Source organism: Microtus oregoni, unplaced genomic scaffold, assembly GCF_018167655.1.
Source record: "Microtus oregoni isolate MIOR12 unplaced genomic scaffold, Mior012 000018F_ref0000195, whole genome shotgun sequence".
Taxonomy (NCBI): Eukaryota; Metazoa; Chordata; class Mammalia; order Rodentia; family Cricetidae; genus Microtus; species Microtus oregoni.
In genome coordinates this window covers 32,550,083-32,574,026 of record NW_024543077.1, presented here as the reverse complement: position 1 = coordinate 32,574,026, position 23,944 = coordinate 32,550,083, and the positions used below count along the sequence as shown (strand labels likewise).

The 23,944-nt window shown below is 48.9% G+C and overlaps 2 protein-coding genes across 6 annotated transcripts in view; one reads left to right on the top strand and one right to left on the bottom strand.

The window, feature by feature from the left end:
* Positions 1-214: 214 nt before the first annotated feature.
* LOC121459048 (nuclear envelope integral membrane protein 2-like) lies at positions 215-17,921 on the top strand. The gene is made up of 9 exons (XM_041668549.1): positions 215-314; positions 7,094-7,206; positions 8,992-9,223; positions 9,332-9,404; positions 10,380-10,477; positions 11,244-11,303; positions 13,073-13,298; positions 16,556-16,732; positions 17,131-17,921. Exons 1-9 carry the CDS (start codon positions 215-217, stop codon positions 17,267-17,269), a joined length of 1,218 nt encoding a protein of 405 aa, XP_041524483.1. The 3' UTR covers positions 17,270-17,921.
* A 2,932-nt stretch (positions 17,922-20,853) lies between these two features.
* Positions 20,854-23,944, bottom strand: part of LOC121458896 (major facilitator superfamily domain-containing protein 6-like) — a 65,142-nt gene continuing 62,051 nt past the window's right edge. For 4 of the 5 annotated variants that reach the window (XM_041668265.1, XM_041668263.1, XM_041668264.1 and 1 more), the window contains one exon: positions 20,854-22,629. In XM_041668265.1, the coding sequence (XP_041524199.1) occupies positions 22,426-22,629 (204 nt within the window). In that variant the 3' untranslated portion in view covers positions 20,854-22,425. Of the gene's footprint in view, positions 22,630-22,788; positions 22,814-23,944 lie in introns of all 5 variants that reach the window. The other variant, XM_041668266.1, reaches the window with a different exon arrangement.

The following is a 23,944-nucleotide window of genomic DNA, read 5'->3' as shown; positions in this document are numbered from 1 at the left end:
GCTTGCTTGCGAAGATCCTGCCCTTTCTAAGTGGTCTGCCCCATCCTCGCGGAGTCAGGAAGCTGGGAGGCGGGCGAGCGCCCCCTGGTGGTCACGACGGAGCCGCACCGCGGACCGCGGGAGGGCGGGAACCACGGCCGGCCCCGCCCCCGCCGTCCCGGCCTCCGCTTTCCCGCGCGGCCGCGGCTGCGCCACTTCCGCTGCTCGGGCCGCTATGACTCCCGGACCCTGGTTGCTGGTGCTCTGGATGCCTCTCCTGGCCACTCTGCCCGCGGGCGCGGTGCAAGAGAAGGAGGAGGAGGCGGTGATGGCAGGTAACCCTGGCTCCGGGCAGGGGGGGGGGCACCCTTCTGGGCGTCAGGGTCACGCGTGGGCGCGGCCAGTCCCCGCCCCTGTGCGCGAGCATCCGGATGCTTCACGTTTTAATTCGTTCAGGACACACTGCCGAGCACCGGCGCAGCTGGCCCCTTGCCACCCGCTCTTGTCTGAACTTATTTTATCCGTCTCCACAAATCTCATGCAGCCCCAAACTAGAGGAGGATAAAAGCTTCAGAGTGACACCAGGATTCTGTCCCCGATTGGCTGCTGTGACCTGGGTGATTGGTCACATGCAAAATACTGCTGATGCCCCAGTCCTGAACCCCGGTGCATAGGAAGCAGCTGGGAGCTGCCCGGACTGTTTGAGTTGCTGAAGATCCTGGCTTACGAAGTTGTAGCTGCCAACCTCAGCAATTCCCCCACGAACTTAACATTTGTTTTAACCGCTCATGCATCCTTTAAAAGATTGCTTGTTAGCATTCTTCGTTGTATCAGCCACCCGTGGACTCAAGAGGGGCTGTCAAGTGTGGGACTTTTAACTGGATAAACTTCCCACACCGATAAAGTCGGTAGGGTGTCTAGGACAGAGACAGTGGCTAACGGGTGTTCAGTAAGCGGTTTCTAGCTCCTGCTGCACCTTGTGTCCCGGTGGTTCTTGAGATTTTTACCCTAGACCAGGGTGGCCTCGAGTGTGCAACAGCCCCGCCTCGACCTCCCAAGCCAAGGGTTTTCAGGGCTGGCACACCTGGCTTACAGATTGGGTATTTCCTAGCCGACCGGTTCCCACTTCTGTTAAAGACACACCAGGACTTTCCTGCGTGGGAAGTGTAAGATGCCCAGGAGGTGATAAAACCTCAGTCTGCAGCTGAGAAAAATGGCGACTTCGGGCCCTACTCCAGAGAGTCTTTAAATGTGTGTAGGAGGTGACCACTGTCCTAGAGTGTTCAGTGACACTGTGAGAGCCCCTTGGTTGGCTGCCGCTACTGTCGAGGCTGTGGTTTTACAAGGAACCCCCGGATGAGACCGCGAGGCAGTACATGCCCCCACCCACAGGAAATGTATTTTTGAAAAAAAAGCACCGCAAATGGCCCAAAACTTCAGCTAGTACTAAACCTTACAGATACTTTTTCTCATAGATACATACTTGCCTTCAAGTTTAATTACAAACCGAGTAGAGTAAGAGAAAATTGATTGCTGCGAATGCAGTTATAATGAAATGCTGTGGGAACAGTTATTTGAACTGACATATTATTGTTTGGAGGCGCTTTCCATTCGGTGTTTTCAGACCCCGGTTGAACACGGAAAACTGCAGCTTCAGCCAGTGAAGCTGGTGTCGTGGGACACTGGTGGTCCTGCCTGCCAAAAAGTAGGAGCCGTCCAGAGCGTGGGAGGCTTGCCTCTGATTGTTCCCGAGGCCCTTCCCAGCTCTGAGACCCTGCCTTGAGCACATACCTACGGCCATGGCATGAGGGACAGCCACTCTGAGGCCATCCTTCTGTCGCCTTATTTGAAGAAAAGGCAGACACTTGTCACGGGAGACAGGTAATTGTCTGAGGAAGAGAAACGTCAAGTCAAGCATGACTCTTAGTTTGAAACCAATAGGTCAGGTCTACAGAAACTTCCGTCCTTCAGCTGAGGGGCCAGAGATGGTTCTCCCAGGCTTCCCTCTAACAAGGGGCCATTTTAGATTCACAGCTTGAAGTTCTTGTGTGGCAGGGAAGATGTCTCCTGAAGTGAGGATCAGACCATGCGTGCGCTGGGATGTGCTGATTTCTGTCCTCTTGTCACTGAAGGGCTAGAAACCAAGATTTATATTCAAATTAAGAGCAACAAATGGTGGTGGCCCACGCCTTTAATCCCAGCATTTGGGAGGCAGAGGCAGGCGGATCTCTGTGAGTTCGAGACCAGCCTGGTCTACCAAGAGCTAGTTCCAGGACAGGCTCCAAAGCCACAGAGAAACCCTGTCTCGAAAAACAAACCAACCAAACAAACAAACAAAAACAACAAGCAGGAGTTAGTCCAGAGAGACGTCGTTACTTCTGGAGCTCACACCTTTGAAAAATGTGAGTTTACCAAAAATACCAAGAAGATCCATACTCCATCTGGGACTATTTGGTTGCATTTGAACTCCCACAAGGACAGTTTGTTGACTTTTTGCGTTTTCATTTTTTTCCTGCTTATCCCCCATCCCGGAAGACTCAAGTCTAGGTTTAATGCAGAGAATGCCGCATGCGTAAGTGTCTGCTGTGTTTCTCTCATGATGTCATCAGGGGGTCATGGTGTCCGTGCTCCGACTGTGGAGGCCTAGGTCCCCGGAGGAATGCTGGTGAATTATTATTATTATTATTATTATTATTATTATTTTAATATGGAAAGTGGCTTAGCATCTGCTAGAGCTTGAAAAGTGTTTGTGTTTTTTCATTTTTGGAAGCGTCTATAAGTAAACTTCAGTACTTCCTGCTCCTAACGTTTTGACTGAAGATTTCTGCCATGTGTCTGACTAAACTCTTCAAGTTAAACACACTTGGACATTAAGGAGGCTAATAAGCAGGAAAAGCAGGAGAGGAATCATTTGCTTTTGACTTAGTAACCAAGCAGGTGACATGAGGCTGCACACACCTTATGTGTGCACCACAGAGTGCCCTTGCCCTCCGGGACTCGTTCTGACACCCCATAGGTGAATGAAACCGCAGAGTTCCTAGTTCTCTGAGTGTCTTTCCTCCCTCACTGCCATGACACATAAATCAGGACAATGACAGTACAACAATACTATCAATTTACTCAACCGTCGCCTAAAGCTTATCAATTGCTTATTTCTGGAAATTTGATCTAATTCTTTCTTGAGCATGTCGACCCAAGGTAACAGAGGCGGTAGAAAGTGAGGCCACAGAAGCGGCAGGACCATGAGTCCCACACCCCATTAGTCGAACAGCACAAGCTTCGTGGTATTTAAAGCGATGAGACCTCTGTCTCATTGGTTCACATAAACCCGGCTTGAGGCCTTTGGGAATGCGATTAATTCCGTCTGCATGTTCCTTAATCTGCTGGAGGCTGAGGAGAAATCCAGAACAAGTTCTAACCAGGAAGTTCCTTATACAGCATACGCTGATGTCAGAACCAAGATTCCTGCCACTTCTTGGCCTCCAGTATCTGAGGAGGAGCAAGAAAGCTGGTCCTTAGTGTGGCCAGCCTTGTCCTATAGTGTAGGTTACACTGGTGACTTCACACTTGCCTCCCTGGCTGCGTGGGCTCTGGAGTAGGTGGCGTGGCACCGGCTGGCCACGGAGTGACACCGCGTGCCTGAGGTCTTCAGGGAATGCCCAGGGCCTCTCTTCTCCTACTGGCAGTTCCTCACGGAAGTTGGTTGTTTTCGCTGGCTGGGTTACGCTTGCTCGGGTAATCCTCTAATCCTCTCAGATTGCAACACTCGTACACACGATGAGCCTGAACTCTGTGGGATTCAGTAAATCCATAGAGAGTGAGATAAGATGTGCACGTGTGAGGTGAAGTCTGTCGTCGGTTGGCAGAAAGTAGCTGAGCGCAGTTGTGCCGTGGCTCAGAGAAGGCCTTCTGGAAAAGGTGGCATCAGGGCAAACATGAAAGCTATCGACAGGTGTTAGCCCCGCCAGGGTCTCGGGGAAGAAAGTTGCGGTGCAAGGAGACCTGAGGCAGGACTAAGCCGGTACTCTGAGGAGGGTCTGTGGGCTGGTTGAGCTGGAGTTGTCAAGGAGAGAGAGGTTGAGGAAGAGGAGGGCCTTTCAGAAGGAGGGTAGATGTTTCCATGGTGTTAGCAGAAGTGATTAGAGGGCGTAATTGGCCCTGAGGGACGCTTTATTTATAAAAGGCCTGTATGTTTTATTGGAAGAAAGGTTGTGGAGGAATCGTGGGCTTAGTACCCCCCTGGAGGTAGGGGGACCAACTGGAGTAATGAATGATGCTTGCACAACGGAAGCTTTGCGCCCGCATCCACGCTTCGGCACTGTGTTTGCACACACCATCTTGCTCTGAAGAGCAACGGATGTCGAGCCATTCAGGAGACTGTTGGCTGAGTTTTCAGTCTTGCCTGGTTCCCACCGTCGTTCAGTCCCAAAGAAATCACACAGAGGTCTACGTTAATTATAACCGGATTGGCCTAGTATCTCAGGCTTCTTATTTACTCGTATACCTTCTATTAGTCCGTAATTCTTATCTGTGTTAGCCACGTGGCTTGGTGCCTTTTTCCGGCGAGGCATGTCACATCTTGTGTCCTCTGCATCTGAGTCAAGACTGCAGACTGAAACTTCCCTCTTCCCAGAATTCTCATTGCCCCGCCTCTACTTCCTGCCTGGCTACTGGCCAATCAGTATTTTATTAAAAATAATGCAAGTGACAGGATAAAAGACCATTGTCCCACAGAAGAAGACAGTCTTGGGGCCCATTGGAAAGCCTTCATGATGGTAGCCTTTGTTTACAAGGTCAGCCCTCACGGGACAAGCTTCTACAGACCACGGATGCAAAGTTTTCTGTGAAGTTAATTCAGCCCATAAATAATGGGGCTCCCTAGGATAGGAGTTACAGGGAGAACCAATGGCGGCATCTCTAAGAACCCCCTCACACCTCCCATTCCCATAGCATAGAGCATACCTGGAGACAAAACGCCGTCTAAAGTTCTGGGACGCTAGGGCTGTGAACCTGCGACCCTGTGCCCTTCAGCTTCCCTGCTGGGACTTTCTCTTTTCCAGGGGTAAATGAATCCCTTCTCAAGGATTCACAGCACACAGTTTTCCATCCCAGCTGCCCCGTTTAGCTCTAGTCCCGTCTGGAGACCTCACAGGAGGTAGAGAGCGTGTGATGTGGGAAGGCCGGGCCTGAGACCTTCCGTTTGGTCCTCCAGCTCAACTGGCAGGACTCCCGGGGTGTGCCCCCGTGTTCTCACAGCCGCTTGAGCATTTCCTAGTTTTGCATTGCATTCTTTGACCTCCTTTTCTACAGCTGGCATTCGATGTCCTGAGACTGTGCCTTTGGGCATGCTGCCCCTGGCCTTGAGCTGTGTGCGTCTCGGCTCTACCCACGGATTCCTCCACCTTGGCCGCCCCACGTGTTCACAGCACAGGTTCTGCTGTCTCCTTTGGGGTCTCACGTCTACGTATACCCTACATTGTTAACTGCTGATGTCCTGTGCTTAGCAGAGTCTCCCGAGGGTCCTCTTACTGCTTTGGAACCTGGCTCTTGACCTAGATTCTTAGGTTTTCAGCCTGGGCTCTGTGGATGATTTCATCTCTGTGCTCAGAGGAGCAATGAAAGGAGTCCTCACAGTAGAACGTCCTGGGTCGTTACATAACCAAGCTGTCGCTTTGGTGCTGCTGTTTTAGGAGGTGGGACTATGCCCATCCTCGCTTCCACCTGCCACAAAGGATATTCCAGGCCAAGGCAGGCCTATTGAGTTGAGTTGATTCAACATGATTTTCTAAATGGGTATAATGATCGCTAGTAACGATGGTTACCTCATCCTTACTGAACTTTGGTATAAGGGTTTATTCCAGCTTCATTTCCGATTCCCTTAACTGTACTTTGAATAGGGCAAAGGGCTTATTTCTCTGGGTAGCCGCAAGTATTCTCTGCTCCGGTCTCCTATTCCCGAGAGGCACTTCCTGTTCGACACACTGTCTTGGACTCCAAAGAACTTGGTTCAAATTTATACACAGCAGTGGTCTCAGAAAGCGAACCCTGTTTTTAATTCTTTTGTAGCGTTTATCACAGGTGTTAGAGGACCTGTCCCCTTCAGATTACATTGCTGAATGCTATATCAGTGTTATTTGTGCACACACTAAGCCTTACACGTCTCTATTCGGCTCCAGCCAAAGATCTTCTTGGCTGTCGAACTCTCTCTCCATCTTCTTTAGACCCGGTGAGAACTGACTGTATGTCAGTCTGTCGAGAACTGAACTAATCTCCCCTTCTTCTCAGAGCCCTAAGCGCGGGGTAGAAGCTCACCATCCAGAAACCGTCACGTCTTCCTCTCCCTTATCCACCGACTCTCCAAAGTGTGTCTATTTCTCTCCCCAAGAGCTCTTGCTGTCCTTCCTTCCTCTTCGGTTCATGCCCTAAGAAATTGGGTCTTCTCCTCGCTGCGGGGCCTAGAGATGATAGATGCCTCCTCCCGTTGTGGGTGCCTCTGCTTGGTAATTGGTGACTGTGCTGCCCAGAACTGACTAGACGGTTGAGGGGAGTCCTTTTTGATGTTGTCATCCAATTCCTGCCACATTTGATACTTACCTGAAGTCCTCTGTCCTCTGCGTTCAGGGTGAAGTACGGATTCCTTATGCAGACATGGCCATTGCTTACCTCCAGCTGAGGTGTCCCGATGGCTCCTGCATCTGCTCAACTCTCTCCTTGCTTCCTCACCCCTGAGCTGAGCCCCCCGTGATTTCGCTCATCTGATGACGCTCATGTTGGTTGTCTCTGGGTCACTGTCTTATCACTTACAACTTTTTCTCGAGTCTTCTGATGGTATTTCTCTCCTAAGAGGCTTCCGCTTCCCTTAACTCTTGGACCGAAGATACGCTGTTCTCTGCGCGTGTATGATGGTCATGTGTCACCTAGGAGTGCTGACTGTGGCTGTGTTTCCTTCAGACAGACCCTTGCTAGGCTGGGAAGAATGAAGGTCTCTAATGACCATGTAGAAGAATTTTGGGTCATAGAATACTACAAACTATGACAACCTCCCTTTGAACGCTTAAAAAAAAAAACCAAAACAATTACTTAGGAAACCCTAAGTTTATTTTTTATCTTTCAGCTCCAAGATGTAAATCTCTGAAGGAAGCAGACTTCATTGAAACATCTAAGCCAGACTGTTACTGCTACAAGCAAGAGCAAATACAGTGGACATACATGTGGTCGACGGTGCAGGTTAGGCTACTTTTACATCATGCCGTAAGAATGTAAGATTAAAACACACCACTTTGGGATGTAAAGATATATTTTGTATGACTCATAGCTGATGTATCAGGATGAAAGCTAACTCGGGGGGGGGGGCAGAGGGGGAATTGTACTAAAGGGGTGCAGAACTGGGAAGGTTGGGGACCACGGCTCTGAGGACACAAAGAGGCAGTAATTAAAAGTGATGAGCTCACTCACGGGGAATGTGATGATTCAGAAAGACTGGCTTGGCTGGGGAAGGAGTGCTGTAGGCCGAGGGATAGTCTGCCCTGTCTCAGGACATGATGTCAGCTTGCACCCTTCCTAGAGAATAAGATGTTTGAGGCTCATGCGGTTTCTGGTGCCACCATGCCCAGCATCTTGTACATTTTTCCCGGGAGCTTCTGGGACGCAGAAGCTGCAGGAATCCGTCCCTCGCATCCCTGTTCATTCACTCAACTCTTTTCTCCAAACGGCTTCACAACTCCGACACCTCCTCCCGTCTCATTCTTGGCTGATGACCCTTCTGCTTCATTAAAAAAACGGAAAAAAAATATCCTCCGAGGGACAGGAAGTGGAGAGATTGTAAGAGCCAGAGGGGCTGAAAACACCAAGGAAACAGCTCTGAGCCAGGCGGGGTCCCAGCACCGAGAGGGGTAGTATGTACAAGCCCCTGTCTCCACCTGAGATGCTCTCCAGCTGACAGCCGTGGACAGGAGGGGTCAGTTTTCTCCAGTGGCGTCCCACTGGCTATACAAAGCACATTTAAGGGCAGGCCCCATGTCCAGCGGTAGATGGGCAATACAAATGACCTCAATGAATTTTTCTAGGGTCTATTATTATTATTATTATTATTATAGGTCTTTTGCTTATATATCCTGTTTTCCGATTCTGTGTTTTTATGGGATTTGTATGAAGGTGTGTCTCTATATGTGTTCCATGGTCTCTTTCTTAGGGTACTTTTTTCTGTTTGTTTTGAGTTTTTTTCATTACTTATTTATTTATTTCAGATGGCCGTTTATTTTCTAATCAGAAAAACAAAAGGGTGTGGGTTTGGATGGGTTGGGAAGATCTGGGAGAAGCTGGTTGAGGAGAAACCATGATCGGAATATATAGGACGAGGAAAAAATATTTTCAATTAAAAAAAATGTAAAAATAAAGATGGAGGTCGCGTAGGAAAAGAAAAGAAATGGAAAGAATCAGGAACGGCTGTGTGCTCGCTTTTTTCTCAGTACCCACCTGTTGGCTCCTGCGCAGACGCTCTGCTCCCTGCGCGTGGGGACGAAATGCCTGCCGTGGAAGAGATGTGTGGTTCCCACCCTCATCTGCCCAGGGGCACTTCCTTCTCCGCTGCACGGCTCCTACAAAGCCTCCCGTCTTTCGCCCTGGCTCTTCTCATTTCTCTACTTCTCACTATAATAAAAACCCTCTCAAAAGCAGATGTCTGCCATTCTCCCATCTCTGACCACTTCAGTCACTCAGACTTGCACCCCAAGGTTCCTAGCACCTCCATGTTGCTAACTTCAGCGTGAACTCAACCTTGTGACCCGTTACCTCTGAGTCCCAAGTGCTGGGACTACCGCCCCGTGCACTGTCACAGCTGGTAAAACGTCCCCCCACCCCCACCCCAAGACATCTGTAAACTAACACAGGTGTGTGGCCGCCCAGGGCCAAATCTCTGTCCTGCGCACTGGAGCCTTCTTCCCTCAGCCATTCCTGCGTTGGGCAAAGGGGAAGGTTTGATTCCGCCTGGACTGACCCGTCCCTGTCTTGTAGGTGACCGTCGCCAGTCGAGACCTGCTCAGATTTGTGTACATCACCGGAAGTCGCAATTGCCAGCATCCGGAAACCATCCTATCATTTGTCAAATGTGTGATTTATAACTTTTGGGCACCAGAGGAGCTTAAGGGACTGATCATGGTCTTCAGTCCATACGGAGAAACCGTTTGCTTCTCCGTGAGGCCCATCGGGAGGGTGTCGACCTACATAGTGAGCGTGGACCGAAACAGTAAGTCTGTTGTCATTAGAGTTGATCGGACACTCAGTAAGTTGACTTTCCTGTTCTCTCCGCGACTGACGCAAAATATCTGTGGTGTTTGCGCCTTTTTATTTCCAGATGTGGATCTCAGGCTCCTCCTCCTATTTGTGGCAGGCATTTTCCTCTTCTTTTCTGCAAAGACCTTGAGCCGGTAAATGCCCATTTTATACCCATAGTGCTCTGATTCAAAGGTGTATACGTTGTTTCTGACTCTGTGCTGAGCGTTTGTACACCACTGCATGTCTGTGGCTCCTCCAGAATTCACAAATGACAGGGCCGAAGCAGCGTAGAATCTTTGGAGATACGCGCATGGTGCAGAGTGGGCTTGCGTACATTAGTTTATGTCTGTGAACTTGGTGCGACTCTTCCTGTGTTGTTGATTACACGAGCAGCATCCCTCGATTCGTTCTCGTGAATGCCGAGGTTCGTACTCAGGTTCTTGCTGCTAGGGACCTGCTGCCTTTCCCCGGATATTGGACGGGACAGATACTTGCTCCCTGCTATTTGTTTCTTGTAACTTTCCTATAAAAGCCACTCTCTCGCCAGTGTTTACTTCTTAACCTGCCCGGCCTGCTTCGTACCCGTAATCTCCGTCGTTCTCAGCCTTGTTCACTTCTAAGCTTGTCCTGAGGGTGTGGTCTGGTGTGTGTGGTGTTGTCAGCCAGCTTTTCTGACCGGGTGATGGATCTGCAGCGGGAAGAGGAAAGCCGAGATGCTGATGAGCAGGGCTGCTGTCCTGAGTCATCCAGCAGCCCCCACACTCGGAAAAGCCCTTTAGCTTCTTGGTATCTCGTGTTCCTCCTCTGTAAGATTTATCCATGGGTATCTGGGGATTCGTATGAAGCTCTCAGTCACGTCTTGCTGTGTGACAGGTGCATGCATTTTTGGATCACATTCTGAACACAGACGGTAACTCAGACATTTAACGACAGTCTATTGACTGAAACTTTCAAGTACTGATTTCAATTTAAAATGTGTGGAACGTGATTAGAGTTTTCCTTTCTAAATATGCCTTCCCGACTACTATTGCCACATTGAGCGTTATGATCTTTTTTTTCAGGTTTTTTATTTTTTTTAACTGAAAGGGCGCTTGTTGTTGATGTGACTTTTTTCTCTGTCTTGACAGAAGCCCTGTTTTCTATTACTCTTCCGGTACTGTGTTAGGTGTGCTCATGACCCTAGTCTTTGTCCTTCTGATGGCTAAGAGACACATTCCAAAGGTAGGTAGGTATCTTACACACGAATGAGTAGAAAGTGGGATCCAAGCTTTTACAGATACTGAAAAGTGAATAAAAGTTAACTCCCATTGTGACACATCCTAATTCAGGTGTGCCCCTCTGCTGTGTACGCGGACCGCAAAGTCTGTCTGCTTCTGAAAAGACGGTTTGTGTTTATTAGTGAGATATAGGATTATATCGTTGGGTGATATTTTTGTACCCTTTTATGAACTGTATCTTGGGAGAATGACCCTGAGTCTCTGGGGCGTTATGTAATAATGGTGCTACATCTGTTGTTTCTCCTCTACACCTTTTATAAAACAGTGCCCCCAAAGAATAAATTAATAGTAGTTCATGATCGCAGTTCTGTGGCGACTTTGGTTAAAGCTCCAATTGCCAGCATTTTATATTTTTTCAGTTGTGCTAGCCAGCTTGGGGTGGGGGCTTGTTAAAATGTAGCTTCTGCTCCAGTAGTGGGGCCCAAGTCTGCATGCCCTTAAGCTCTTACGTGAGAGGAACCACGCCCTGGACAGCGAGACTCAGAAAGATTAGAGAAGTCCTCGCTTTGACTGGACCTAGACATTTCTAGAACAGAAAACTGGTTGGCTTCTATTTTTGTGAGAGTGAATGAACCAGTATATATATATATATGTTATATATATATATATGTATATATATGTATATATATATATGTATATACCGTGTCGCTGTTTCCTTCCACACACAGTATAGCACGTTTGGGGCGCTAATGATTGCTTGTTGGTTTGCTTCAGTTTATGTCGGGTGCCAGCTGACGGAAGACCTGAAGAGGCTGAACAGACTGTACGTATTAGGTGGGTAACGGCACAGAAGGGCCCTCTGTCGTGGGCTAGCTCGGGAAGTGCCAGCGGAGGACTTCCCACACGCCTCCATCCGTTTCAGTTTTCGTAGGATTTAAGGAGAGGAGCAATTAAAAATAACACTTTATCGTATTGTCATAGTTGGTGTTTTAGTTCATTTGGATCCCATTTTGAACTCTTTTCCTCTATAACCTTAGTTTTTTATACAATTCATGGGATGAGTGAAAACGCTCCAGGACCATGGCCGAGCTCAGCCACATCCAGGCTCTGGTGTGAACACTGCACGAGGGGCTTCCTCGTTGCCTCCCAGTTCTCTCTCTCTCTCTCTCTCTCTCTCTCTCTCTCTCTCTCGTAGCCAGTGAAAGCTTGGCTTTTCAGAAAGAGAAAGCAGGATTCCCATTTAATCCCCTTGCTTTGTAGTACAAAAACTCTTCGATTTTGTTAGGAAATAATGGGGATTGGAGCCCCATTGATATCAGGTTTCACGTACGAAGACAGTGTGGCTAAGGCAAAAGCGATTCATTCTTAAACACTTTATTTTTAGCCTCCTTTCCTATTATATTAAATTGTTTATAATTTACTCCTAACATGAAATATTCCTCTAAGTTCTTTACTCTGTGTCTCGAAAAAGCAAGAGCATTTTCTATATGACCAATATTAATTGCTTTTGTTAGCGCTAGGGATTGTACCCGGGTGGCATGTATACTCACCGTCTGTGTACCACTGAGTTATAACCTTAGCCTCACTAGTAAATGCTCAAGATTCATAACTGCATAGAATCACCTATTGCCCAGGTCGTATTAAGATCTGAGTTACCCTTGCAGCCTGGAAGTTTAGCCTGGACATGACGCTGAACCCGTTGATAACTCTCTCCATCCCTCCTGGCTCCCTTCATCACAGGGGTGTGATGGAGAAGCCACGCCAGGCAGCCTGTGCAAGGTCCAGTCTCTGGATGTTTGTGGCGCCCATTTTGGGGCATCATTTAGCCCGTTTATTTCGCCTCCGCATCTACTGCAAATAAGAGACTGTTCTCAAGGTTTGCTGAGACACAAAGTAGCACTTGTGGCAGGACTCATTAGACGGAGCGTGCACATCCCTTCCGATGGCACTCCTCAGGTGTCACCCGTTGGCAACGAAGGACTGAGCGTGGCTAGCCAAGGGTGGCTGCCGGATCGCCCCTCTGTAAAATGACGTTCTCTTTTAGTGCAGAGAAAAATGAAAAATAAGGGTTATAGCACTGTGTGAAATCCACTGCCTCACTTTCGACCCTAGCAACCACGAACCATTTGTCCACTTAGGACGCTGGGCTTAAAAAAGATATGACTGTATATTATCTTATTTATCAGTACGTATCTTAAGTTATTACAAGTCGGCCTGTCGGGCTGGAACGCCCACTCAGTGGTCTGGAGGGCTTGCTGCTCTCCCAGAGGCCTTGGGTTTGTTCCCAGCACTGGATTGGTTAGCTTACAACTGCCTTCATCCACTTCCTGGCCTTGTGGGTACCACATGCACGTGGATGCAGCCAGACCAATAATCGTAAAACATCATTAGAGTCAGCCTGTGAGCTCACATACAAGGATTGATGAGCATTCCAGCCTGACACGCCTTCATTAGGAGAAGGAAATTTATTTTTTCTTATTTTTTCTTATTTTTTCAAATTAAGGTTCTCTGATAGATGTTATTTTTCAGTCAAGGCTCTGCCAGATTTCCACATCAGTTCTCAAGTTCACGTTTCAATGCTCGCCCTTCTTCTGTGTCTCCAGGCTATTTCCTGGTTGTTGGGCTTTGTAGCTTTGGTGCCTGCTACTGGCACGGGCCTCTCACCAGTGAGTGGAGCAGAGGCCTTCTGATGTGGACACTGCGGTTCCTCTCCCTGGTCCTGCTCTACATGGGGGCAGCCGTGCCTCAGTTTGCCTATGCCATCATGGTCCTCCTCCTGTTCTCCCGGAGCCTGCGCTATCCGCTGAGAGCGCTCAGCTATCTGAGCTGGTAGGTATCTTCTCTAACTCTGACATTTTGAGTTCTGTGTTTTATTTATTGTTTTGAGAGATACTTGGGGTTACATCATACGGGTAATTATGTTTAGTCTGGAGGTTTCGCTCTGAAACCACAGGAGGAAAAAGAGCTCTAAGCATTTGCTGCCATCTCCATTGGGTTCTGACACTAAGTACTCAGTAGTTAGAGCCTCACTAAAATCAGCAAAATGGCGTGGGCCCTGCCTAAAATTTCTACCTTTATTACACATTTCATTAGAACCAAGATTGCTGTAGTGATATTAATTGTGCCATGGGATCAGAGTTAGGAGAAAATGTATCATAAATGATCGGAAGGAGTTACTTAGTTCATTTTGTTAAAGGCTGGCTTTGTTTTAGGTTTTATGTTTAAGGCTTAGGCTTTGTGAAAATACAGAAAGAAAGATACGGCAACTTCCGCTGACACAATGCTATTATGTGTTTCCATAGTCTGTACATCTGTGCCCGGCACACAGGTCAAGACAGCCCTGCTTGTGAAAGTGAGGTGTGCGTGTGCAGATATAAGCATACATTTATATATCTTCTGCCTTAAAAGACTGTGTGTGTGTGTGTGTGTGTGTGTGTGTACGCGCGCCTGCCATGCTTGTGAGTACCTCGAATGGCCAGAAGAGGGTGCCAGATCCTGTGGCGCCGGAGTAGCAGGCAGTGGTGAGCCACCTGATATGAGAGCAGGCAACCACACCACAGTCCTCTGGAAGAGCAGTGTTGGCGTTCTTACCACTGGGCTGCCTCTCCAGTCCCCGCACTCAAGTATCCTATAAGTATGAAAACAAAGCTTGCTCAGGGACTGACGTGGTGTTAACCTGTGAATGACTTCATTTGGTTGACTCTTAATGACCCAGAGTGAAGCCTGGACAGATGTGTGAAGGGTTTTCCTGCCAGAGAAAGCCCTACCTAGCGCCATCATCAGGCGACCGTGCTGTCGGCGCAGTGAGTGAGGAGGGCTCTAGTCTGGTTCTTCATATGGGGGCTGGTAAGGGGCCAACCTATATGCATTTCCGTTAGTTCTCCCCATGCCTGCCTGCACAGAATGTGTACATCCAAGCACTCGGGTCCAGGCAGGAGCGAGGCGGTGGGTGGCCAAGAGCACTGTGGGAAACTCTGCAGCCCCGCCGCAAAGGCAGTAGTTAAAGTATTTAAAGGCAGGAGGAGCTGATGGTTGCCGTGTGCAGATGTGATGCTGCTGTCGGCCCGCAGATGCAGACGGGAATTCAACTGTAACCCGCCCAGTACAGATGTTGGCAGTTAATCTGATGAAAAATAGAAAACACACCTGAGAGATGAGAATTATACATGCGACAGTGAGCACTTGGCTGGTGGGACAGACCCATCTGCGGTCTGGCACAGGGGGTAGGTGATCGGGGCAACTCCTGTAGGAGAAAACAGTCTTAGACACGGCTGTGGTCCACGCAGACACGTAGGAGAGTGAGGTGAAGGCTGGTAAATGGGTTAACGGTTGTGAGGAAGGAGACTCCATGGCAACGGGTGGCAGTGTGTCCACTGCAGCGCAAGCATCAGTGACAGCCCAGGGTGCCCAGACAGGGGGGATGGCAGGCTGAGAGGTACCAGTGGGAGGTCAAGAGACCTGGGGCTTCTATCCTTGCTCTGCTCTGGGATCATCAGAGGTCCCTCTACCAGGAGGAGGCTGGCTACTGCGGAGCCTCCCGGCCACCATCTTTGCCAGGCTGTGGCCCCAGGCATCCTGGGTAGAGCTCCTTTCTCCTTCCCTTAGGCACCCAGTTGTCTTACCAGTAGCAAGTGTGCTCTCGTCCTTAGCTGGGTGGCTCCGTTATTCATCCCTGGATCTTTCTGTAACAATCCATGCATACTGTTACAGTGGCTACTTTAAATTTTGCTAAAGAATAGTTCTATGGGGGCTGGAGAGATGGCTCAGAGATTAGGAGCACCGACTGCTCATCCAGAGGTCCTGAGTTCAATTCCCAGCAACCACATGGTGGCTCACTACCATCTGTAATGAGGTCTAGTGCCCTCTTCTGGCCAGCAAGCATACACACAGACAGAACACTGTGTACATAATAAATAAATAAATCTAAACAAACAAACAAAAAGAATAGTTCTATGAAAACCCAGGGACTAAAGCAGGAACTTACAAATTAAATAGACCAGAGAAAGAATGTCTTGATATCTGCATCAGACTCGCTGGTTTGTAAAAAGCTGCTTACATATTATATATATGTTAATGATATGTACTAGCTATTCTTTTGATTAGCTGCTGAGCAATTTGTACAAATGTCCCATTTCACCTACACAGTAACTCATGAGACTGTGATAGGACTGGGAAGAGATTGGCTAGTTCAGGCCGTGAGTGCACCCTCAAGCTGGGTTGTGCCCTGGTTTTCTGGGCCAGAGTCTGGGTTTTCCTGTTGGAAGCCCGGCCAGGTCCTCAGAAGAGGAAAAAGAAGCAGTCTCCCTGGTTCCTCAACCCAGCTTATCAACCATTAGCTGAACCTTCCAACGGAAGAGACAGTCTCAGCCCTCAAGGGAAAAAAAAAAAAAGTATGTTTTTAACCCTTGGAAGTCTGTGTGAGAGGTAGATTTGAAGCCACCGCAGACATTTCTAAGGCCCACCAACAAATGTTATTTGAAACTGTATCACGAATATGTCCTTACTGGCATCTTGAATTCCTAAGTACAGATGGCTATATTATTGTGATATTTGTTACTTTTCTGACTGGGAAAGAAAATCTAGTCTCTGGCTTCTTAGTGCACCTGTAGCCAAAGATGAACTGATAATAAATTCTTTTCCACTCTGCGTTGGCGGGGCTCCACCACTAGGTGGAGCAAGAGCCCACGGCCCAGCTTCCTGTAGCGAGCTGTGGATGTCCCCATGATCTCCATAAAAGGACATACTAAACGCTTGTTTCTGTTTGTGCCAGAGAAAATCAGCAGGCAAAGAGTACGGAAGCCAGACTTCTTGTCTAGTCGTATGATTAGGAGTCACTAAAAAAAAAAAAATTATACTCAACATCTCAATCAGAAATTGATTCTCAGAAGCCTTAGGAAATTGCTATGATGTTCAGAGAAGACAGTAGGCCCCTGCCTGTTCCCGCTCCTCAGTCATAGGACCGTGGAACACATAGGGTGCTGTACAAGGAGTTCAGAGGTAATATTGTTGATGTCTAAGATGTGTATTTTTACATCATAAGGATTGGATTGGACGGGACTATGACAACCAGATGTCATGTGTTTTAGGAAAATGAGGCCATGGTTCATAAGAGAACCTCCAGTCGTGAAGTATCTCACCGAGGACGAGTACAGGGAGCAAGCTGAGGCTGAAACAGCCGGCGCTCTGGAGGAGCTGCGCCGTGCCTGCTGCCGGCCTGACTTCCCTTCCTGGCTGGCTGTGTCCAGGCTCCAGGCTCCTAAAAAGTGAGTCCTGCTCTGGCCGCGGCTCATGCGCTGAGCGGTGTGAAAATCACACATTTCTGCTTAGCAGCAACCTTCTCTCTTGGTTACGCCTTATGTCAGAGTTGTGGGAGAGCATCTAAGGCCTGAGGAAATACGGCCCTCAGGTGGATGGGGTGAGGCATTGACACTGAGGTCCGAACATCACACCACACTCACAAGGGGCAGGGAAGAGATGCGTGAGTGACTGGATCCGTCCGGCTGTGGTGGGGGGCCTCAGAAACCCGCACACATCCCCCCTTCCCCTGCACGGCTGTCTCAGCCGACACAGTCAGGTTCCACTGAAGGGGACAAGCAGCGAGGCGCACGTTGTCTTTCAGGTGAACCTCTGTGACCACCTTCCCTGTTTTAAAATTTCACAGGTTTGCAGACTTCATTCTCGGAGCGAGCCACTTGTCCCCCGAGGAAGTCAGCACACACGAGAGGCAGTACGGCCTTGGGGGCGCCTTCTTGGAAGAACAGCTCTTTAGCCTTCGTGCTGACAGTCAACCTGCAAGCTGACTTCAGTGTGGACGAGGGATCGGGTAAAAGGCAAAGATCCTCGTACAGTGGGGCAGTGGGAAAAGCGTGCACCGCTAAGGAAAACAAGCCATGCGAATGAGGAGAAGCACGCAGGCGTGCGGAGAACTCGCCTCGGGCAGCCCGCTTACTGCCCCGTAGGTGGCATAAGGACCCTAAGAATCATTGCCGCTTGCCCCAAATGAAGACAACTTTTGTTAGAACAGCGGGACCTTTCCTTTAGGACAGTAAGCAAGGTCAGATACCATCCCAGCGCCGGGCTCTAGCTTCTATCTTGATGCCGTGAAGCTGGCTCAAAAGGCTGCCTCGTTCTCTCTCCATTTCTTGATAGCAGTGTTTTCTAAGGTGCACTCCGTGTGGTACTAGTTAGGGCTGATAACGGCTTCCCGCGCCAGCACGGTGGACCCTGTCCCACCTAGCAGGTTCCTCCATCTTCAGTGCAGTGAAGGCATCATGGGTCTGAACCGCAGACATCGTGCACCAGGGCTGCAGACTGACTGACCAGAAATCATTTTCCATGAGATGAATAATTGTTAGAACATGCTTGGAGGTTCGGGTTCGAGAGGTGTGTCCTCAGCCACCTTGGCCACGCGCCAGCCCTGGTGCACCCGCCCTGGTGCACCCTGAGACTTGGGTGGACGACCATCTTCAGACGGAGGGTCGGGGCTCTGTCCTCAGCAGCCTTGGTCTCACCGTGTTGGTGCCTCCATTTTTGTCTATGTTGCTTTTTTTTAGAAAAAAAAAAATAATGACCAATTAGCTATTTAATAACTAATGGAAAAAAATTTCTTAGGATTATATTTAATGTTTTCACAAGATTTCATATGCAGACAGATTATAATTTTTGTACTTTTATATATTAAATGTGAAAGCAGGTAGCCATGTGTGACATTGAGATTTATTTTTTAAGCTGCTTTTATATGTTTGCGATGGTTTCTCACAAAACAGATTTTGATACTCTTTTTTTTAATAGAGAGAAAATGTTTGTTTCTTGATCCAGGATAAACTCCAACATGCAATAAGCCACTAACTGCTTCTACCCCAAAGAAAAGAAACGGGTCTAAGGGTTGACAATGGCAAGCATTCTGTGAAGGAGGCGCTGGCCTGATTCTCTGAGCACCAAATGCAGGCTCGTTTTTGTTGTCTTTGTTTTTGTACTGCAATGATAAAAACATGAGAAGCTGTCCTGTATAAAGAAAGGCGCAGTGAGGGGGACATAAGAAGTGGTCACTGTCATTTCTTGAGAGCTGCGAACTTCATGGAACTTTCTAGATTGACTCTCACATGATCTCTTTGAAGCAGTTGTCAGTGGTCCTGGATCTGCTTTCTACAGGCACATTTAACATTAGGAGTCTTGTTCCTTTCCTTAGAATCGTCAACTCAGGGCAGTCTGCGCCTTTACAGACTTTAAAAAGCCAAAGAATGTGGTGTGGGAGAGGTGCTCAGTGGACTCCCTGCCTTGCAGAGGACCTGTGTTCCGTCTCCATCACCCACATGGCGTGGCAGTTCCGGGTGATCTGATACCCTCTGACTCCGCAGGCACCGGGCGTGCATGTGTCGCACATACATGCATGCAGGCAGAACACTCAGGCATAAAATAAAGCTTTATTTATACAAACTGTCAAAACGACGTGCCTCCGTTCATCTTGGCACCTGACCGTCTTGCCGGTATAGACGAGCGTTCTGGCATGATTTGGCCACAGCTTACTCTGGTTTTCCTTTTCTGTACCTTCATTTATCGGTGCTATATTGTAACGTGTCGGGCGTGTCCAGTGCTGTGCGTGGCCGTGTTCACCCCTCACTAAGCGGTCTGTCTAATATTGACTGTGTCTGTGTGTGATTGACACGGCAGCACCCGCTGCTGCGCCCGCCCACGCCGCTGCGCCCGCCCACGCCGCCATCCTGAGCCACGGGAGACCGTACCATGAGGAAGCAGCTCCAAAGGAGGCGAGCCCCTGCAGCCACAGTGAACACAGTGGCAGTCTTTCAGGGTGCTGTTTCCGCACTTAAGTTTTGGAAGGAATCATGGATCTGTCCGATTGTTCTGTGAGAGGCCAAACAATTAAAGCATTTCTGGTAACACGTTTGGTGGCTTGTGCCATTGGCCAGTGTCTTTTCTCACTCGGTGCACCAAAGGCTGAAGGATTTCTGGATGGGTAGTCACGGTTTTCCTTTCCTGTAATCGTCTCTCACAGAGTAACTCGGGTCCAAGGGGCCTTGCAGGAGTGGGAAAAGTGGAGGCCATGAAACTTCCCACAGGTGATGTCTTCCTGTTGGCTGTATGCCATCTAGTACGGCAGTTTGCACTACAGGAAGAGATTTAAAATTAGAATCCAGTTCTTCAGAGACACTAGCCACATGCCAAGGGTAAGGGTACTCGTCCTGGTACCGCAAAACCAGAGAATTCTACAGTCTTCTGGAAGTTCTGTTAGGCAAGGCCGTTGCTTGGGATGCTGAGTTTGAATGTGTTAGGGAATGTCTAGAAGTCCCGAATAGAAACAAGCACACATGGGTTTCAGGCACACACAACTCAGGGCTGGACTGTGTATGGCTTGTATTGATGCAAGGAACAAGTGGCCTCCCCTCCCACGAGGATGGAAAGGTTGTCCCGCCCCCATGAGGATGGGAAGGTGCCCCTCAGGAGGATGGGAGGATTGTCCCCCCCACGAAGATGGGAAGGCGGCCTCTCCCACGAGGATGGGAAGATTGTCCCCTCCCATGAGGATGGGAAGGTGCCCCCAGGAGGATGGAAAGGTTGTCCCCTCCCACGAGGATGGGAAGATGGCTCCTCCCACGAGGATGGGCAGGCTGCTGTCACTAAGAATGGAGCCCAAGTCCTGGCTCTGGCTGTGGTCCCACAACAGGCTCTGCTAGCCTCAGAATCTCCTATTTTGAATGAGGGTGGTGCTGTGTACCATGAATGATTAGCTCAGCACAGGGAACACTAACCAGGGGTGAGCTTCTGTTTCTGCAGGTGCTCCACTTACCAGCTATGCTGGGGGTGATTGCTTCAGGCGTGGTCCCAGGAACAGCTGCAAATGACCGGTCCTGGCCACCACAGCAGGGTTACTAGGACAGCAAGGTCACACTGTCCACGGCTCTGACTTTTCGGGTGTGCTGTCTTTTGGAGCGTACTATTAATCTGCTTACGGCTTTATAAATAACAGCAAGCCAATCAGGGTCCACACAGAACCCGGCTAACTGTTCCTGCAGGCTAGGGGAACAGGACAAGTCGTTAGAGCCGTGATTACCAGCCTGGGCTTTGACACTTCTGTTTCCAGGGCTCCCCAGAAGGGTTATAGAACTCTCAAATCAGGTTTACTTTGAATTGACTTTAATGTCTTTAAGTGGTGTATGGCACTTTTAGGACAGGAAGAAAAAAGTGACAAAGTCCACAAACTCGTGAAGGTGTCAGCTCAGAAGGCTGGAAATGCCTGCATTGCTGGATCAACGCTTGCAGTAAACATTGTGTATCAAAGGCATGGTGAGTTTGGGGTCATTCATCACAGAGCAGAGGATTTACACTCGTTTGGTCACGTGGTTTTCATTTAGGAAATATTTAAAAATGGTATTTACTTTTTATTTCAACACGTCCACTGGGCATCTCCAAAAACGGCAGGGCTTTTCAGAGAAATGAATCAGAACTGTAAACACAAGATACAAGGTTCTGGCTCCCTACCGTGGGTTACAAATCCACACGCTCTACATTCAAAGGTGGGGCTCAGCCTGGCCCCCACTTGGCTTCTGCAATTTACTCGAGCACAATAAATCCGTCCGATTTTAAAGGTCACTTAAAACGAGTCATGGTGATTGACAGGTACAGTACCGTTCAAGTGCAAAAATAACCACCTGCTTAGCGCTTCCCATCACTGTGAGCTGTGTCACCTAGGCGCAGAATGAATCCTCCTAGATGTGGAGGCAGGCAGAGCCGTCACGGGGAAGCCGTCACTCAGGGTCAGAGGTTAAGGCGACCTTCCATTTCTGACCTTTCTCTCACGTTCATCCTCAATGCCCTTAGCTCAGCCACAGCCACAACCCCCTTCCACCGGCCTCCCAGACAGCCTCTCCTTTCCTTGCAAGCCCGATGTCTGGTGGTGAAGGGTATTGCTGTCACCCAAACCTAAAAGCTCCAGTGTATGACTATGGTTTGGGGGAGAAGAACAAACTTTAGATTTGTTTCTGAAGTCATGAGATAAGTCTTTCTGGTTCCCACAATTCCCCTTCCTGGCTTCCTGTTTAGTACTTCACAAAACAGACCTAATCCATGATTTTTGAACACAATGTCCTTCCCCCAGGCACTTAAATCTTATCCTTCTCTTTGTAGATAGTAAGTTTTAACTTAAGGGATCCTTAGGAACCCAGTGAGGAAGCCAGGTCGCTGTGAGACAGCGACAGGCTGTCACAGTAGCAGCTGCACTGGAAAGCCCACGTCCATCAAGTCTTGGGACAATGACTTGGACGGATTCTTTGCCATATCCTCTCAGTTTTGCTCATTCTCCCAGCCCACTGAGACAAAGGCCTTTTAAAGCTCGACGCTATGCAGTTGTAACAGCTCTGAGACCTCCCTTCCCTACACGCCATATGCATATAAAAATATATTTGCTAGAGATGTGCAAAGGTCAGCGAAACTTTGAACTTTTCTAAACAACAACAACAGAAAAAAAGCGTATGTTCTACTGACTTCCATCTGGTTCCCTTTTAAATAGGTCTTCTAATTTTTAAAACGCTTTTCTTCAAGACAAGTAAATTCATAGGTACACTCTTCATCTCTCTTTGCACCGAGACCCCAGTATTTAGAATAAATAATCAGAAGAGAGAGTTGATGTCACGGGTCACCTGGAGACCTGTTCGTTCTCCTCACTTGGTGTGAGTTCTGCTTCCCACCCTCAGACCCTGGCAGAGGCGTTAGCTCAGACCTAACCCACCAAGAGCAGGAAGTCCTCACCCACCACTGCTCTGAGTCTCTACAGGACCGTAGCTCATGTGTGCGTGGTTCCACAGTAATGAGTTTAGCTACTTAGAAGCATGTGCGGCGCGGTGCTCCCCTCAGGGAGGCATGTCCAGGGTGAGGGTCTCGCCCTCTGAGTCCTGACTGAGGTGTCTGGTGCCATGCAGGGTGGATGATGATCAGGGGCCCTTCAGTGTTCTCCTGCAGTGGGCTGAGCCTGCTGCTCCCCACTTTCCTCTACATGGGGGGCAGTGCTGGGGTGAACGGAGCTGGGCTGCGGTTGAGATGCTGCTGTGTCAGGGAATGGCTGGTTTCTGGGTGGGTCAGAGCGAGTCTCACGGGGGACGTGCTGGGCTCCACCAGTTGCAGAAATTTCCCGATTCTCACTGGTCCCCTGGAAGGAAAAAGCAGAGGTGCCATAGTGGACGAGAAAGAATACATCCAACCCATTATACACATTTTCAAGTAAGAAACAATAAATGTACAGCCATCTCTCGTAAAGCCCCACTTCTGGAACCAAGGCAGGAATGAAGGGTCAAGATAGACATCTTACCTTTCGTTTCCTTTCCTAGGTACAACTGCCAGAGCCGCATGAAAAACACAAACACTGTAAGCAGACATGCCTATGGCTAAAGGGACGTCTTTCTCGGTGCTCTCGTCACCAACAGGCAAACAACTTACATTCATAAAGATTTACTGAGTACCCAGCTCTGGGGCAAGTCATGAGGCCAGGGCCACAGGATGCCCGAATGCCGGTCACCGTCTAGCGGTGAGCAACGGAGGGCCCTCAGCCTCAAGACAGCGGGCAAAGAAACCCTGACGTACATGCGGCATGTGCAAATAAACACAGAAAACTAAGGAAGACAGAGCAGGCGTGTGAAGACGCTCTGTGAGGCCAGCGGGGAGGGAACTGAGGCACACACGCAAGTACGGTCACGTAAGATGGCACCAGCGAGGGGCCAAGTCGGGGGACATGGCTTTTAGACATTGGCACGTGCCACCTCCATTTCCCATGGTTGAATTAAAATGTTTCCTTTCATTTCATTTATGAAGGAAATATAATTTCTTCATGACAACGCTATGCCATAGCTGTTAGTTCTTATCCATTTTAACTCTTATTTGAATGAACATTAATCGAATTTCATGGGGGCGTGGAACGCAAGCTTTCATGCTGCAAAGGCGCTGGGCGTCTGTGAAAATGAAGGTGAGTTCACCAGTAGTGAAGCATCGCCTCCCGGGAGCAGGGCACCCGTTCCGTTCCCTGTCTCACCTTCCCGCTCTGAGGTCTGGAACCTCAGGGCGTCCTTCCGTCTCTCACGCCCAGACTGGGCTCCACAAATGAGTTAGGAGGATTTTGCCCACAGTGGCATGTTTGTGGCTCCCAGCAAAGTGTCAATTTCGGTAAAACTGGGCAATGACTTTACAGTCAGTTTATAAAGCCAAGATTAATTAGGGTGGTTGACAAATTTGCCTTTTTTCGTATGACGGTGTGTGTGTGTGTGTGTGTGTGTGTGTGTGTGTGTGTGTGTATGTTTTTTTAAGTTGGTACATGGGTACCTGCACGTGACTGCAGGCGTCCATGGAGGTCATAAGATTCCTTGGAGCTGTGAGCCCACCTGTCAGGGACGCTGGGAACCAAGGGCGGGTCATTTGCAAAGACAGTGGCCTTGGCCCAGCCATCTCTCTAGTCAACTGCAGTATGTGAGATT

Bases quoted from the DNA above. Each gene is read 5' to 3' on its own strand.
- LOC121459048 (XM_041668549.1), top strand. From the start codon at position 215: ATGACTCCCGGACCCTGGTTGCTGGTGCTCTGGATGCCTCTCCTGGCC. The intron at 7,207-8,991 runs GTTAGGCTACTT...CCTGTCTTGTAG, and splicing joins ACATGTGGTCGACGGTGCAG to GTGACCGTCGCCAGTCGAGA. The intron at 9,405-10,379 runs GTAAATGCCCAT...CTGTCTTGACAG, and splicing joins TCTGCAAAGACCTTGAGCCG to AAGCCCTGTTTTCTATTACT.